This window comes from Bombus impatiens, unplaced genomic scaffold, assembly GCF_000188095.3.
Source record: "Bombus impatiens unplaced genomic scaffold, BIMP_2.2 scf_0166, whole genome shotgun sequence".
Classification (NCBI taxonomy): Eukaryota; Metazoa; Arthropoda; class Insecta; order Hymenoptera; family Apidae; genus Bombus; species Bombus impatiens.
In genome coordinates this window covers 592,775-609,068 of record NT_176585.1, presented here as the reverse complement: position 1 = coordinate 609,068, position 16,294 = coordinate 592,775, and the positions used below count along the sequence as shown (strand labels likewise).

At 38.7% G+C, this 16,294-nt stretch overlaps 2 protein-coding genes across 5 annotated transcripts; both read right to left on the bottom strand.

The window, feature by feature from the left end:
- Window positions 1–1,475: 1,475 nt before the first annotated feature.
- On the bottom strand, window positions 1,476–4,063 carry LOC100747760 (lysozyme). Its single transcript, XM_003487585.4, has one exon. It carries the CDS (start codon window positions 3,144–3,146, stop codon window positions 2,679–2,681), a length of 468 nt encoding a protein of 155 aa, XP_003487633.1. The 5' UTR covers window positions 3,147–4,063; the 3' UTR covers window positions 1,476–2,678.
- A 149-nt stretch (window positions 4,064–4,212) lies between these two features.
- Window positions 4,213–15,244, bottom strand: LOC100747638 (chondroitin sulfate synthase 1). Of its 4 annotated transcripts, none has more exons than XM_003487584.4 (7): window positions 14,907–15,244; window positions 11,597–11,691; window positions 10,193–11,183; window positions 7,930–8,070; window positions 7,674–7,854; window positions 6,278–6,634; window positions 4,213–6,161 (listed from the first exon to the last, which is right to left on the bottom strand). In XM_003487584.4, exons 3-7 carry the CDS (start codon window positions 11,009–11,011, stop codon window positions 5,200–5,202), a joined length of 2,460 nt encoding a protein of 819 aa, XP_003487632.1. In that variant the 5' UTR covers window positions 11,012–11,183; window positions 11,597–11,691; window positions 14,907–15,244; the 3' UTR covers window positions 4,213–5,199. The 4 variants fall into 4 exon arrangements, with proteins under 4 accessions (XP_003487632.1, XP_012238125.1, XP_024221742.1 ...); XM_012382702.3 differs by lacking the exon at window positions 14,907–15,244 and adding an exon at window positions 14,694–14,829; XM_024365974.2 differs by lacking the exon at window positions 14,907–15,244 and adding an exon at window positions 14,297–14,680.
- Window positions 15,245–16,294: the final 1,050 nt, after the last annotated feature.

Here is a 16,294-nt window from a genome sequence, read left to right as displayed (position 1 = left end):
GGCATGTTCAATGTCCATAACATGCATAATTGGCAAAATGAGAATCTTCACTCTATTCTTGAAACACATCTTCAAGTAAGATGGAACGTAAACGTCTGGGCTGGCATAATCGGACATCTAATTATTGGGCCCTATTTTTTCGAAGGAAATGTAACGTCAGCAGCATATTTCGATTTCTTACAAAACAAACTACCGGAATTATTGGAAGATGTATCGCTGAGAACTAGAGGAAGTTTAATTTTTCAACAAGACGATGCATCGCCACATTTTAGTCGTCATGTGAGAGATTTTTTAAACCAACATTACCAAGGCTGGATTGCTCGTGCTGGAACAGTAGCTTGGCCACCACGCTCTTCTGACTTAACGCCGCTTGACTTTTATTTATGGAGCCATATTAAATCAATTGTCTATTCTGAAAAAATCGCAAATTGCGAGCAATTGAAAGAAAAGATTATTGTAACCTTTCATACTTTAAAACAATCAAATATAGATGCATCGCCACATTTTAGTCGTCATGTGAGAGATTTTTTAAACCAACATTACCAAGGCTGGATTGCTCGTGCTGGAACAGTAGCTTGGCCACCACGCTCTTCTGACTTAACGCCGCTTGACTTTTATTTATGGAGCCATATTAAATCAATTGTCTATTCTGAAAAAATCGCAAATTGCGAGCAATTGAAAGAAAAGATTATTGTAACCTTTCATACTTTAAAACAATCAAATATATTAGAAAGTGTTCATAGAAATTTAATTAGAAGAGCAGAAGTATGTGTTCGGCAGAATGGGCATCATTTTCAGCAATTTTTGTAATAATGAACTTTATGATTACTTCATATTATTTCATTATGTATTCCTAATTTTCCATTTCTGTTACGAGACAACGATCTACAGTGAGATCCGTTATAACGAGACGCGATAAAGTGCACGCGTACCGAGCGACAATTCAAAGTCGATTTTCTCGAAAACAAAGTCTCAAACGAAAAATTTTTATTCTATATTTTCGACTTCTTTCTTTGCGTAGAATCAGCCTCTTTCCGCTTGTATCACCAATTACCAACCACCCTGTATACATACGAAAATAACGTAATTAATTTATACATACGAATCGAACGTTTAATATCCTTTTCGTTAAATAAATTAACCTTCTGCATGTCTCTATTTCATTAAATTAAATCTGAAGTTTGGTGAGCATTGTCTGTCTGTTTTGTGATCACCACGATAATTCTATTAGGACAGAACAGCGACTCTTAAGTTGTATTCACTTAGCAGTACTTGTTCGAATCCACTTAATACAATGTTTACTAAATGTTTGATAAATTCCCAGCAACAATAATTATTCTTCCTCCTGAGGCGACTAAACGCATCACAACATTCGCAGAATTAACGAATCGTTTTCCTGTAATTAGAAAATTATCCAAACAATTAAGCATTGATAGATGCTTTATCTACTCCATAACAGAGACGCACAAAACAAATTTAATTTACGATTATAGACACGTATATTTCTTCATCCACCATAAATTCACAGATACACATATCAAAGCAGATACATAGATGTATAATTTCTTCGCTGTTATCAGTGAAATGTGCAGTAGACTATATTGATAACCGCTTAGAAGTATCCAGGCATTTGATTTGATTGAAAAATCTCGAACAAATCGAACTTAAACGATTCTAATATTTATAACCACCATATCTATCTTGAACCGATTAAATTGATTTTCGAAAGATAGTATAATAAAATTTACATCGTGGTTGTCAAACCTTATAGAATTATTTTACTGTTTCTTAAACTCATCTTCGGATGATAATCTCCACTTCCTTCCTTAATCTTGAAATTATAAAACAGATTAAGAGGAGTGTTCTAAATCGATAGATAAAGTCCTTGCCCCTCCTGCATAATCGAACTATTATATTAAGTTTACAAGTCACAAGTGACAATATAATATTACCAAATATCCGCTTTTGATAACAACGAGTTTAATGATAAGCTGAATGATATCTTGCCCGACAGTTTTATAGATTATAGGTCGTTCGATTCTTCTTTCTGATGAAAAATTAGAAAATCCTTAAGAAAAGTCTACGGCATACAACTTGTGATTTGTCAATTTGCAAAATGCTATTCGTTGATAAATCATTGTGCAGGAGAGCCCTGAAGCTAACATACCTACCGTTACTTAAAAGGCAAATTTATGTAGCAGTATATATTCCAACAATAAGTAGTGAAATATATTATTGTTGTTTCTCAATAGGCAATTCAAATTTATAGCTTGGCGATGCCATAAAAATGTAGCGAGCAATGTTCCTAAATTCCAGTTCATCGTTAATTTATACATTTTGCTAAAAATCTAAAGTAACATATCGTTATTCTAAATCAATCAAACTGTCCACATACTTATAAGCACCAATATACGTCGCACTAGAGTGACCTGTGATCCCATTCACGAATCACGACTTGCAGTTATTATAAAACTTCATCGTTCTATATGGTATGCACAATCGGTCGCGATGAATGGTGGTGCTGATAGTAACAACAGCCTTACGTCAGACAGACTATACATGATATATGTTTATAGCAACCAACACCTAATAGTTCATGAACCCCAGTGACGATACTATGACAATCGTTTTATCACAGTACATACTGATTCAAAAAAAAAAAAAAAAAAAATATTCAATCATACTGTCACGCGTCGTCGTCGTCGACGTCGTTTGCAGTTTCCAATATTAGGCAGAGGTTTGTTCTTGCATTTCTTCATCCAGCCATCCCACGCCTTGAATCCTTCCATACTTTGAATCTTTTTGGCGCACTCGATGTCATCTGTGATATCGTCATTGGCGAAATCCTCGCAACGTTTGTTACAAATACCTCCGCTGTGTCCTCTGGAACACCATTTGGCGCTATTTATCTGAAAGATTCCATAACTGTAGCTGGAGGCAGTCTTCGGACCAGTGATCAATTGTGTGTTCAATCCACTTTCGCTCTCCATCAAGCAGACCCAATTGCTGATTAAGCTTCTTTGGACTTTAGCTCGTTGAAGCTCCTGCACGGCTTCACACTGCGTCAAAATCCTTCCTTCCACCTGGCTGTCTATCAGAACAGCCAGAAGGGACAGGATCAAGCAGAGCTTCGTCTTTCGCTTCATTTGTCTGACGATTGTTATCGATCAGATCGAAGGGTGAACCGATAGCCAGTAGACTGTTCGATGTAACACTACTTCGACGAGAATTCACGCTTAAATATCAGACCACTTGTTTCACCGCTTGTGCCGCGCTGCGACGAATGATATGAGACGACCCTGAGCTTGAGCGATAAATTGTAATTTCCTAAGCCCCGCGCGGCCGGAAAGTATGTCTGGCGACCGGTGTCTTTGTTCTTCTTTCTACGATTCTACTTTGGCGTCACTCGTCGTAGACAGGTTGTTTCGTTAATCTTACGATTGATTCGATGTTCTTTTCCGTACACATTTCTTTCATTTTATTTTATTTCTTAATGATAATCGTATCTGCCTTTTTAATTGATTTATATCGTACGAAGTTCTTAATTGATATTACGCAGAATTGATAAGAATATGTACACGCTTTGCCAACAAATAAACAACTTTAAGATCGCAATGTTGTGTGTGGTATTCTTTAAATACTTTATTACTTGCAGTTGTTTATGTGGATGTTCATGCAAATATGTGTTTCTACGAACGCGATTAAATAGATGGATTCTTCACACATATATAATTTTATTTGATATTAGAAATATTATGAATTATTAATATAACGAACTCCTCTCATTAAATATCCTCTATTTTGATATTTCGCATACTGCTTAAATATTTGTAGAATTCAACTGCATACACGTACGTACATCGTATATCTTTTAGGGATTTGAAGTGAATCTATTGGAAGGATTGCTGAGGAACTACCTAAAATGGGTGTATAGTTAGAATGATCAGAAACGGGAGATGTTGAGGAAAGATTCACGGGATATCGGTTAATTGGAAGGTTTCGTTCTTTAAAGAGACCTTGAGTGAAGCCTTATAAGCTGTAGACACTTTCTAATGGAGAAAAATATAGATAATATAGGAAACGATTGCCTCGATGGATGTAAATATAAAATCGAATTGACAGGAGAAAAAAAATCTAGTACCTTCAAGATGTAATTGAAGAGCGATAGGAAATTTTTTTTATCGAGGTACAACGATTAACGCAACACGATTATTTAATAGATAAATTTTATTTGCAATCCGATGAAGCAAGTCCAGTATCTTAACCACTTGCATAAATGATTATGCAAGTTGCAAAACTTGTATTGCTAGACATTCTTTTATAGCCGATCGTAATTAAGGTAAAAATAAAATAAAATAGGCAGTATTTAAATTGTTCACGAATAAAAATCTATACAGAAGGCACAATAATATCACATGTACTTACAACATTCGTTCAAGGGTAATGTTACGCTGTATTCTTAAAGAGTATTGGCATCTTAAATCGTCTTAAGTTACTTATTCACAAAATTATTTCTGTTTATACGAAACTAGCGGAGATTTCTATAATAGATTCTTCATCCTTTTTATATTATAAAAGAAACAAATTTGTTATAATACGATGTGGTATTAATTTACTCTTATGGTCGAAATGAATAGTATTCGGTACGCGTTACACACTAATAGCAACCGAAAGCGATATATCACGTTCGTAACGCAAACAACATGGAAATTTGTATTAATTAATAGCTAATATGCAAAATATGTATTAATATCGATTATCGTAAAGTTTTGCTCTTTGATATTTCTTAATACTCTGCATATCAATGGCGATTTCTATATGTAACGTATACGAAAATATGATAATCAACCTACACATACGAATAGAACATTTAATACCTTTTCATTACATAAATATTTTCATTAAATTATTTTCATTAAATTAAATTTGAAGTTTAGAATCTGTTTTATCGATGCAGCGAGCAAGTCACAGTTGCAAACGTGACCATTATGGTAGTCCAATTAGGACAAAGACTTTGGTGAATTCGCGAACAATTATTAATTATCATTCGGTGCGAACTTCGATGTAAGATTCGTTGTCACACCCCGTATTTACAAAATGTCCTATCTACGAAACATTCTGGCACCACCATGGTTGCAAACATAATTTCTACCTTAACAACCGAGATACAGTAGATATCTTCAGCCTTTAGAAAGTCGTTCAACCCGCTGTACGCGTCAAGTTCTCTCTTCTGGCTTTGGCAAATTGCAGTATCTCCGGATTTTCGTAGATCATTTTAGCCAGAGTCTCTATCCCAGCGATTGTGTCAGTCTTGGTTCCCATGCACATGGACCACTGTGTCTCTGAAAGATCCTTGCTGCACTCAACGTCGTGATAAATGTGAATCAAATCCTTGTCAGCCGCCCTAAATATCTTAATATTGGATTTCACCACTTTCTCATAGAAATCCACGTCCTCTTTGCCCCATCCTTGGATAGACAAATTGAAACCACCCACGCTTTTGTAATCCTGTTTGTACAAGGAGACGATACCGAATCCAAACTGCCTCCAATATCCCGATATTTCGTTTATGGCGAACGTATCTTGTTTTCTGTTACCTTTGTAAACGACCTTTGGATCATACTGACTGAACACCACCGGGAAATATATTTGTCTACCTAGAAGGCTGTTTGCGCGAATTCTGTAGAGAGCCGACTCGGTAAATACGATATCGACGTCAACGAAGAACATCAAATCGTCGTCCTTCAATCTTGACACACCGAAATTCAGAGCTTTGGCTCGAGAAAATGTACCAGAGACAGGAATAATATCGATGCTGACGCTACGATACTTGTATTTTAATTGTTCTATCAAGTCTATCGTTCGATTGAACGAATCTTCTGTTTCGCGATGATACAGAATAACTAAAAGTGCCGTTTTTTCTCCGCTCGTCAAACAGACCTCTTCGTAGTTTTGTAGGAACCTTCGGAAAACCTCGTACCTTCCGGATAAAGGTAGGATGAAGTGAATAATCTTGCTCTTGACTGGATCCTCTTCCTCGAAGTTGAAATTCAGGTTTAGAAATCCACCGCGGAATATGTTTTGCAGAGATTTGTCGTTTTGCTGACTTCTTCGCGTCTCGTCGACTTCCTCACCGTTCACGGTCTCTCGTATTTCTAGGCCTGTGAGCAAAAAACCAACGCATCTTTCGAATCGCCGTTTCCTATTCGTCTCGCATTTTACTACGTCGCTTTTTACGAAACGGTGGAAAATCTGTCAGATGAGATATGAAGGATACCTGTGAAGTGTTGGTGAAGGTACACGTGCCTCCTAACGGGCAACGTAACCTTTCTGCCTCTGTACTTTCGGTACACCAAAAGAAGATCCAATATAGTGTCAGCGCCGTAAGAATCCACTCGCCTGTATCCGTATAGAGTTGACCTTTCCTCGACGACTCGGCCACGCTGCCGTGAACAGGCATTTATAGAGGCCATTACTTCCCTCGTGATGTCCTCCAGACCTTCCTTTATGTCACTGTGAATTCTTCTTCTGGGATTGGAATCGCCTAAACTGTACTCGGATCTTGACAAAAAATCCCAAGGAATTACTTCGTCGCTACTTGTCGGTTTAAACGAACGAAGTCCTGCTGGAACACCTGGTTAAAACAGAAAAAAGAGGATTTTTATTAACACATTCTTATCTTGTGAGAAATTTACACCTCCGCTTGAAAATTCGAGTACATTATATTTCCTTGAAAACTAGGAAATGTTACGTATTTATTAAGAGATTACTTAGCTTGATATTTTATATAACAACGAAAGTACGAAGTATTAACATATTTTTAATTTTATTATAAAATTGATGCGACTTAAGGTCTGTAATTTACATTAAATACTTAAATTTGATTAATGACAAAAGATATCCATGGACTTTATATGAACAGATACAGCATGTTACTACTATCCCTTTCGTTTGAACAACATTGTATTATAAAATTTTGTTAATCAATTAAACGATAAATGTATTTGTTTTCAGTGAAACTGCTCCCAATTTTAATGCATTAAGTTTTCCTTACAAGAAGATCGAAAGAAATGTATTTTATTTTTATTATCAACATCGTCGATAGCTGACAGGAAATTATTTTTTCACACAGCCCGAAGAATATTTGGTCATGAAAGACTTACATAGATGCATAGAACTGATTCGTACAAGATACGATAATTATGTATACGATGGAAAAGTATGACTCTCTGGTTCCATTAGCGTATTGAAAATTTTATTAGCATGATACGAACGCGGATGTAAAGCAGGAGCAGTTGGTGAGTGCTTGCTCGCGTATTAGACGTGAATACGTAAGTGCAGAAAATGGAAATGAATAGAATCATTGAAAATGATCGAAGTGCTGATCGTTTCGTCTGATGGGCTCAAACGAATCGTGTCGTAGCTCGTTTCTGCAACGCCACGTCTGTCCTACGATCAATTCGCACGGGCTAATCGGCCTAAATGGTTCTATTAATAACGCACATCCAGGGAAACGCGATTGTTCTTCAAATGAACGATTCGAAACCCGTAAAATATTTCCGAGCACGGAAACCTTCTTGCGACATCGAATTTATCTTAACGACGTCGCTTAACCGCCCACGTTCCTCGTGGAAATTTTACGACCTCGGAATTCCTGGGAAATATTCATTTACCTAATATTTCTGTGTCATCGGGATATTCTTTCGAGTAGCGATTAACTGGAAATAATGGAACACCATCGGCTATTTCGAAATTCTTGAGATTTTCCACGCTAATTCCTAACTGTTTCGCCATCGTGTAAATATCCCTGTGAAGATTGAGTCTCTCCTGTTGCAAATCTTGAATCTGTAGCCCCTAAAACGGAAATAGAGAAGGTTTTGCAACTTGCAGAGGAAACTAGCAAGTAATATTACGCCAGTCGATACCAACCCTCATGTAATTGTGCAACCTGTACATGTGAGGTGGACTTTTAACAGGATGCAAAGTAATAGCACGGTGAACTTCTTTTTTCTTCAAGTTTCCGGTGAACGCCTGTGCTCCACTACTGTTGTGATATAGAATGGACTGCATCTGTAACAACGAAAGCATCGAGTATCGTTAGCTGCAATTGCCATTAAAGGGACAGAATTAATGACAACCGTCGTCGTTTATTTTGTTACATAGTCTATAATTTAGTATCGCGATAATTATTTTTATATTGCAAACGATATTTCAAAATTGAAATTACTATCTCTTTGATCATTTTTCTGTCGATGAAATTTATTGATTGTTAGACAATAAAGATTTGGAGATTCCTTGGTAAATATTATTGAGACGAATTTTTATAATTCGAAGTAAAAGCAGGCTTGACGTATACAATTTTTACTGATTTAATGTCCGATGATAAATATTATCAGCAACATGAAACTGCATCTTACCGAGACTGCAGAGCAAGTGTTAATCAAGCTGCGAGACTGGGTGTGGTGGTGTCTTATTACAGGGTATTATTCTAGTATTACATCGCTCAAGTTAACTCGTCCATGTTCTAGTATTGTCTGTTTTCAGTGTTCCTTTGAGTAATTTGCAAATTATGTTATTGAAAATATGAATTTGCTAATCATCTTAGGATGTTTCGAAGAAGAAATGAAATTTGAGCTTCATCTGCAAATACATTTCATATGGACCAATCTGATGATTGAAATATCGAAAAAGATGTCATTTGTTATCTTATTACTTGATATTTAAATCGTAGTGCTGTTATTGCAAGCTTAATACGTGGAGCAATAAATCGATTGACAGGGGAAACGCGTGAAAACATTAAAACAAACACTTCGTACTTATTGCATGTAGTATGAATAGCTATTAAGTGTTTCGACCTTACGACGAACGTCAAGACGGGAACATACAGTAGGTTAGCAGGCTACGATTTGTTCGAATCTAACGACTAACATCCTCATCTCTGTATTTTGCGTCCCGAATGAGTTATTCCATTATTTCAATCCACGTCTCCCCATAAGTCAATATTTCCAGCCATTTACATTTTCCAAGAAGAGAATGTTGGATTTAGGAGTTAAATGTGTTCCCCGATAAAAATATCTAACATGTATATTTCTTTTTTCTTTTCTTTTTTTACCTATTCAAATTTTGTATTTAAACAAGAAGAGACAAAGAAGGGAAAATAAAGAAGGATCTATCTTTTCTCTTCTTTCTTTCATATTGGAAGTTCCTCGATCTAGCGTGACCGCTTTTCCTAACACGATATAAAACGGTAGAAAAAGAATTATTTTATCGAACCATGATTCTGTCGATGTGGTCGTTAGCAGATGCAGCGTGACATAATAATTCGCATTGCAACATCGTGCAACCATGAACGTAACCGTGCAGTTCGATTAAATTATTGCAAGGAGTGCGATAAGAGATTCAAGCGCTGCGTGCTGCAAATTGTTACTTAAGCACCTCGACCTAATGTTGAGTGTCAAGATGGAGGAGAATGACTCGATCTGGCCACTGGGTTACCAGGGTACTATTCGCTTGTACTTAACGACTAACATCCTCATCTGTACATTGTACCTTCCGAGTTAACTCAATGATAGCGTACCCTGTATATGATGCAGATGCGTAGCTTATGTATTTAAACCGATAATACGTATCGTGTGGGCCCTGTTTAGACCGTGCGAAAATTCTATTACATCCTACTAAACAACAGTTATTAAACTGCTTCTAGAAATAATCAATTATCAACGACACAGGACATGAATTTTTTCAAGGGTTTCAAAGAAATTGCGAATTCTTGGGGGAATGACCGTTACCTCAAGCAAGATTCCATTAACGTCCAGCCTATTATCAAGGTATATCTAAGTACGTATTACATTCTGTGGGATAGCACGTTGTTTTAATGAACCGTGAGCCTGTGTCGATCAACAAATTACACGTGATACGTACGTCCCCAGTAACTATGTTGTATCAGGAGAGAGTAGTAAACTGAACGACCGAAAATAGATTTAATAGTTATATGACCGACGATGAGATTCATAAAGTGGTCGAACGAAGCGGAGGAACATTGCATAGAAGGAGTGAACTACGAAAATAAACTTTACGACAATCATTTTGCGCGGAACTTACGCGACAATTAAGCGATAGAAGGAAAAAGAAAAAGAAAGAACGCCAACAACTTGTCGCGAGCGAGCAAAAGTTTGGAAAGAAAGAAAATTACCTCGTAACTCCAGGTACAAGGTATACCGGCGTACTTCTGCACGCACCTTCCCAATTCGACGTCTTCATGCGTAGTGTACAAATGTCTCAGACAATACTTGATGTGCGGCACGATCCTCCTTAAGGTCTCCCTGGACAGAATAACACCTGGCCCACCCATACAAAAGTTCTCGTCGTACTCCAACGATAGCAGACCGAATTCCTCGGAGTTGCCTCTGCCTGCTTGGCCAATGTACATGGCCCTCTTGGAGTTGACGGATCGTAGCAATTTCTCCAGACGATCCGTTCTCACGTAGACGTCGTCGTCAGCTCTGAGGAACCACTCGAAACGATCCCCATAATTGTTCCACATGTATTGTAGCATCATAAATGATTTCTTCTGCGGTGGATAAGTGTCGTCGACCCGTGGCAAAGGTACCAAAGGTAGGTCTGGACAATTACCTGGGACGACGGAATTTTCGGACGAAAAGAAGGCAATTTTGCCTGGAAGCTCTTTACCCCAAGTCTCGTAAACCGCTTTAGCTCTCGAGTCTAGATATTTGCCAGCAGTCATTACGCCCACGAAGACCAAGCTGGTCGACGAACTGTTTATCTGTTCATCGTCGTCCAATTTGGGAACGTTTCGTGCCGACGATCTGATCAACATTCGTGGTCCAGGCATCGAAGACGAGTAAACATTTAATCGCTGATGATGGCTCGACGAGAGTATCTTGTAGCTTTGAATGAGAAAACCTAGGACAAGGCCCAGTATCAGGCCTAGAATGGCACTGGCCAATCCACGCCGTTTACGCATCACTGGGTGAAACGTCACCTCTTCCATTGATACTCTTCCGGGGTGCCTGGACCTCCGGCTAGGTTCATCGTCATCTTTCTAACCGTCGCGATCCTCTTCTTTAATGATTTCAATGTGCTAATTAGCGTAATTGCTGGGAATTCCTCGTACGATCCCATTGCTCCTCTTTCTCGACACTGAGCGCGAGTTCTGCTCAGACCTGTTGAACAACCGTTCATAATTCTTCTTTAGAATCTGATCCACGACGGTTTGGCATTTAAAATCCAGTGAACAAATATCGCTTTGTAATCGTCCGAAAAAAACAGAAGTCGAAAGAGAAACGAAGACACCCCTCTGAATTGGCAATTCGGTTCGTTAAAAGGCATTCACTGGACTTTGGCTCACGTTTGTTTGCCATTTAAAGAACAAACTTTGCCTGTGTATTTTTCACCGCACCCGGCGAGACTACAAAAGCGTTCGTTGTTTAACTAGCCATTTATTTTTACGTTAACCTCGCGGCTGATGAGTCCACCGAAATCTATAATCTTTGTCAACGATATGGTATCTTTAAATATGACGTAATCAACTGGTCTCTCCGTTCACAGTTACCACAAGTAAACCACGACTACTTACGTTCAACATGTTCTACCACCTCGATTCCTTCCACTGCATTTCTCCGAATTCCATGGTGCAGTAGTTTTCAACGCGAATCGGTCGTTCATGTTAATCTGAAAGATACGCAAAACACTGTTGCTAGATACAGAGCAAACAATACGCGGATAAAATAAAAATTACTACGGTCGATATATTAATACGGCCAATCGAGGTCGCACACGTGCTAAATAATACTTGGACTGGAACCTTCGAGTCGGCAATTAATGACTGATCTTCTTCCATCGCGGTTACTCTTTGACACATTAAATATTTCGTAATTGTCCGGTCGTAAATTCCGATAGATTGATACGATAATTCGTATTCATTTGTCGTTCGAACGCCTATGGTCTGAGACAATTTATAGTCGACGACGGCCGATCAAGATGTCCCTTGATAATATTCATTGTAATAAACTCGATCGTAACCTTTCGATAAAGATGATCAGACATCTGTTGTACTTGAAGATTATTTCTCGAATAGGGGTCAGGAGTTTAACGATTCCGTTTTCGTACAATTTCCTGCAACGTCGTAAGAACGGTGATAAGAAAATGAACAGACCTGGCACTGTGTGAGTCCGAACAGCCGCAGGATACAGAATATAATAGCGTCTAGAAATGAGAACCTGGCGCCGTTAGAAGAAATCGTCGATCAATTAACCCGCTAGTTCAGTCACTGTTTTAGCAAATATGGAAGAATTTCCTACATCGTCAAGTTAGTCTGTGACTCGAATTCTTCACATGTATTTTTTAATTTCTTTAGAAGTACCGTTAAATATTTTTTCCGCGTGTTTCAAATTACATACGTGGAGATCGTAAGCATCCTACTTAAGCGTGTCGCGATGTTCATCTCAGTAATGGATAATGCGAGAAACGACCACGTTTGTTGAGTCGTCTCCTAAATGGTTAGTGGAGATTTATTCCCTAAATCGGCGTAGACAAAGAATCGTCCCTTGAGGAAACCGGTTCCAGGCACGATCCTGCATATCTGAATGCGGGCAGTCATTGAATTTCGATGTATGACGTCCTTTTGTTCGCGCGGAGCTAACGAGACAAAACGTATGTAGTACATTGCCGATTCGAAACTTGATTATTTGGGTCAAGATATATTTTAATTATACATTTGCGAATAAATTAATATGCGATTATTTCGTTCTTCATAATCGTAAATAATATATTACCATCAATGATTGAATCGCCTTTCCAAAGTCCGTACGCGATAATAAAACAGAATTTTGATTCCGAATCTTTTGATCACGCTGATCAACTCCACAGATTGAAATAGAGAGAGAGAGAGAGAGAGAGAAAGAGGGAGAGAGAGAGAGAGAGGGAGGTAAGAACCAGAGATACTATTTCCTAAAAATCATCTTGAAATTTCTGATTATTTATGTCATCTCCTTGTAATAAGTAGATTCATTTAAAAAAGTCTCCCGTTTTTTTTAAGGCACTGAATATTAGTTCTGCACCTGGTTCATAAATTGAAAACTACACGAACAGTGGAATTAATTAGCTTGTCTTTCGACAGACTAATTCGATTGTAAGAGACGAATCTAAATGTTCACGAGATACTCATAGGATAGTGGGATTTAATCAAGAAGAAAGTACTTTCGCGTTAACTGTAAATTAATTATTCGTTAAATGAAAGGTCGCTGATGGTCATCGTCGATTGTTCCCAATGGTTATTCGCACACCCGTGTTTCCGTTCTCACAATCTTCTCGCGTTTATTCTCACCAGGAACTAAGAAGAAACAAATTCCCGTTAAAATCCGTGATTAATGTAAATTGTCTCGTTTTGTACAAAAATATCCGATAGCAAGTGACACATAAATTCAATATTCGTTCGTGATATTTTAATCTTATCGCTTTCAAGGAAAGATTGTTCGGAATAATAACAGTTTGAAGATAATTTTGAAGTATCGGTGCGAAAAAATCGTTGCGATTACATTTGTTACATTTTTTTTCTACGAATCTATAATCTCACGGAGAAACGGGGAAAGGAAAATTTCTAGAAAAATTCAGCTTGATACCGTTAGAAGTTTCCGAGAAACGATACGCGAGAGTCGTGAAAGGTGTTGACAATCGTGATTACACGGTCGAATCGGTGAATCCACGAAATCCCGGTGTTCATCCCGTTAAAGGATGCGATTCGAAGTGACGTGCACGAACGGGGACGAACGAAAGGCGGGAGAACCGGTTTAAGCCGAAAGTCAGCTCCAGATCTCCTCTAGTTCCTACGGTAGAATACGACTTCTAGTTCTATATAGGGGAGATAAGGATGAACTAGCGCGGATCAGTCGCTTGGAACAAGAATCTCCACAGTCATCAATACCATAAAAGAAAATGTCAATGCACTTTCATCTCCTTTATCTTTGACGCGAAGAAAATCTAATTTGAAGTTGATGCAGCAGAATACGATTATTTTTATTAGACGATGCAGGATGAACGATTCAAAGATTACCGAATGAAAAATTGTCATGAAATTCTATTCCATTTAATGAACGTTCGTTAAAGAACGAGGAAATCCCCATGTTAATTTTAATCGCCTCTGCATGATAGATTTGCATACATTTCTTGGTGAGTCAGAACAAAGTGGTCGGCTGAGTAAAAACACGTTGCGATCAAAGATTCTCGTGACCGCCGACGTTCATGAACTTCGGGACGATGGTATTTTCGAAAGACTGACCTGACCCATCCATTAAAAGCTGTTACTGGAACGAGGCCTCCGCTAATTGTTCCCACAGACATCGAGCCGCGTTCAAGACACAGAATCACCGGAGCAACAAAGACACGTTAGACGACTAGGTTCAACGTGATCGTGACTCGAATCGAAGACAATCTGAGCCTGTCCGATCAACCGGTGGAAGTCTCCAAGAGTCATCGACTTTTCGAGTCCGAGAGCACGATAATAACGAAAGGAACGATTCTAGTTCACGGCTGAACAATCTCGTTAAACGACAACTCGATCTTCTAAACAAATATCCTTTGTCCTTCTGGCATCGTAATTTGTTAAACGCGGAAGCACTTACGTAAGTCAGCCGGTAAATGAAATTTCAAATTTCATCCGGGAATTAAAATTTCACCTTCGGTTAAATATTTCTTTTCGTCCGCCGACGAGACTTTCTCACGATCACTATTTCACCGAAAAAACTTGGATTGTTCTACACTATATCTTCTTCGACATTTCACCATTCAATTTACCAATGGTGTTCGCGTATTGATATTAAGAAAAGTAACAAGCAAATCACTGATCATCGCTCGCGGATACATGTATCTTGTCTCCCGAGGCAACTTACTCTTCTTCGTGCTCGTCGTCTACCCGGCTGATGGGATTCACGTTGAGCGTGTACACGTGGGTCTATCTGACGCCGAAAAAAGCCATGTTACGGCCTCGCAGCATCCGCCACGGCATGACAGAAACCGTAACCCGTAAGATGACGACAGAAACGTGGAAAGGCCCACGGAATACACCGCACTGGCACCGACCGCGGTCGTGTTGCGAGCAGGATGTCGGAGCAGCGACTGAACGAGACGAGCTGGCTAGTAGCAGTCAGACAGTCGGGCAAGCAGTTGTCGGGCAACAAGCAGTCAAGCTAGAACCAGCCTGATCGGCTTGCCGGGGTATACTAAAGCTTTTCAAGCGACGAGGCAGAAACTTTTCGTTCAGATACGATGGAAATGAGTCGATACGCAGGCTTCACTCTCTGCTCCTGACCTCGGCTACTTTCGACAGCTTTCGATTCGGAGGATTCTTTTGCTTCTCCTTTTCTGACTATGACGCGTATGATCATCGATGCTAGCTGAATTCTTTAACATTTTTAGAGGCATGTGCGCGACTCTTAAAGTGGGGATGTGAAAAATTATGTAAGAACCTGTGGTAGGCATTGCTTAAACGAGTTTCCTGCTAAATATTTTTTAATACGACCAGAAACTTGCGAGATATTATGTTGCCAAAGTATTCGTGGCGAGGTTCGTGCGCGGGTTCCGTGACAAGAAGTGAACTGTAAAATTGTTTTATTTCTATATAGAACAGACATTGAATTGTTTAATCTCGTCGAGGTAGCTTCTATTTTTAATGGATGGTCGGTTGTCGATATAGACGTGATTAATTAAATTTTGGAGCAAACGGTACGGTCGAACACATACAGGGTCTAAATTTAGAACTCGTGACCCTCTAAAAGTACTCTTATCTGTAGCACGTTATACACCTTGAGACGGTGACATCTTTAGAAGAAAAATGAACAAAATTTTTCACAGGAATCGCGACAGCTAAGAGATACACTGTCAACTTGCACCTTTTTTCATATAGAGCGTACTGTCTATATCGCTGTCTATAGCGTACACTATAGCAAACATATAGGAATAACTTTATCAAAGATAAAGTAGTCTTATCGTTCTTGGTATCGTCAGAGTGATTCCAAATACGAAATTAAAACCTTATTGCTCGCGTATCTATTGTCATGTAAATACGATACATTCTGTACCACGCGCCTTCGATTGTCGGCAAACGGGACGTTTGTTTACTCTCGATGAGCGCCAAGAGAGGACATGTGTATATGAGTATATCTGGTTAACGTATTGTGTAACTAGATGCGTAAAATAAATTATGTATGTAGCCAACGCCTACGCGGTCGTCGCGTGCTAGAAAGTAGCACACAACGAACAGTACTAAGCGCCGACTAGT

What these genes read in the sequence shown, in the direction of transcription:
- LOC100747760 (XM_003487585.4), bottom strand. Translation starts at nt 3,146, where the DNA reads ATGAAGCGAAAGACGAAGCTCTGCTTGATCCTGTCCCTTCTGGCTGTT.
- LOC100747638 (XM_003487584.4), bottom strand. Translation starts at nt 11,011, where the DNA reads ATGGAAGAGGTGACGTTTCACCCAGTGATGCGTAAACGGCGTGGATTG. An exon ending in CGATGACACAGAAATATTAG is followed by an intron (nt 6,635 to 7,673) that starts GTAAATGAATAT and finishes TGTTTTAACCAG; the next exon opens with GTGTTCCAGCAGGACTTCGT. An exon ending in CCTTCACCAACACTTCACAG is followed by an intron (nt 6,162 to 6,277) that starts GTATCCTTCATA and finishes TTTTGCTCACAG; the next exon opens with GCCTAGAAATACGAGAGACC.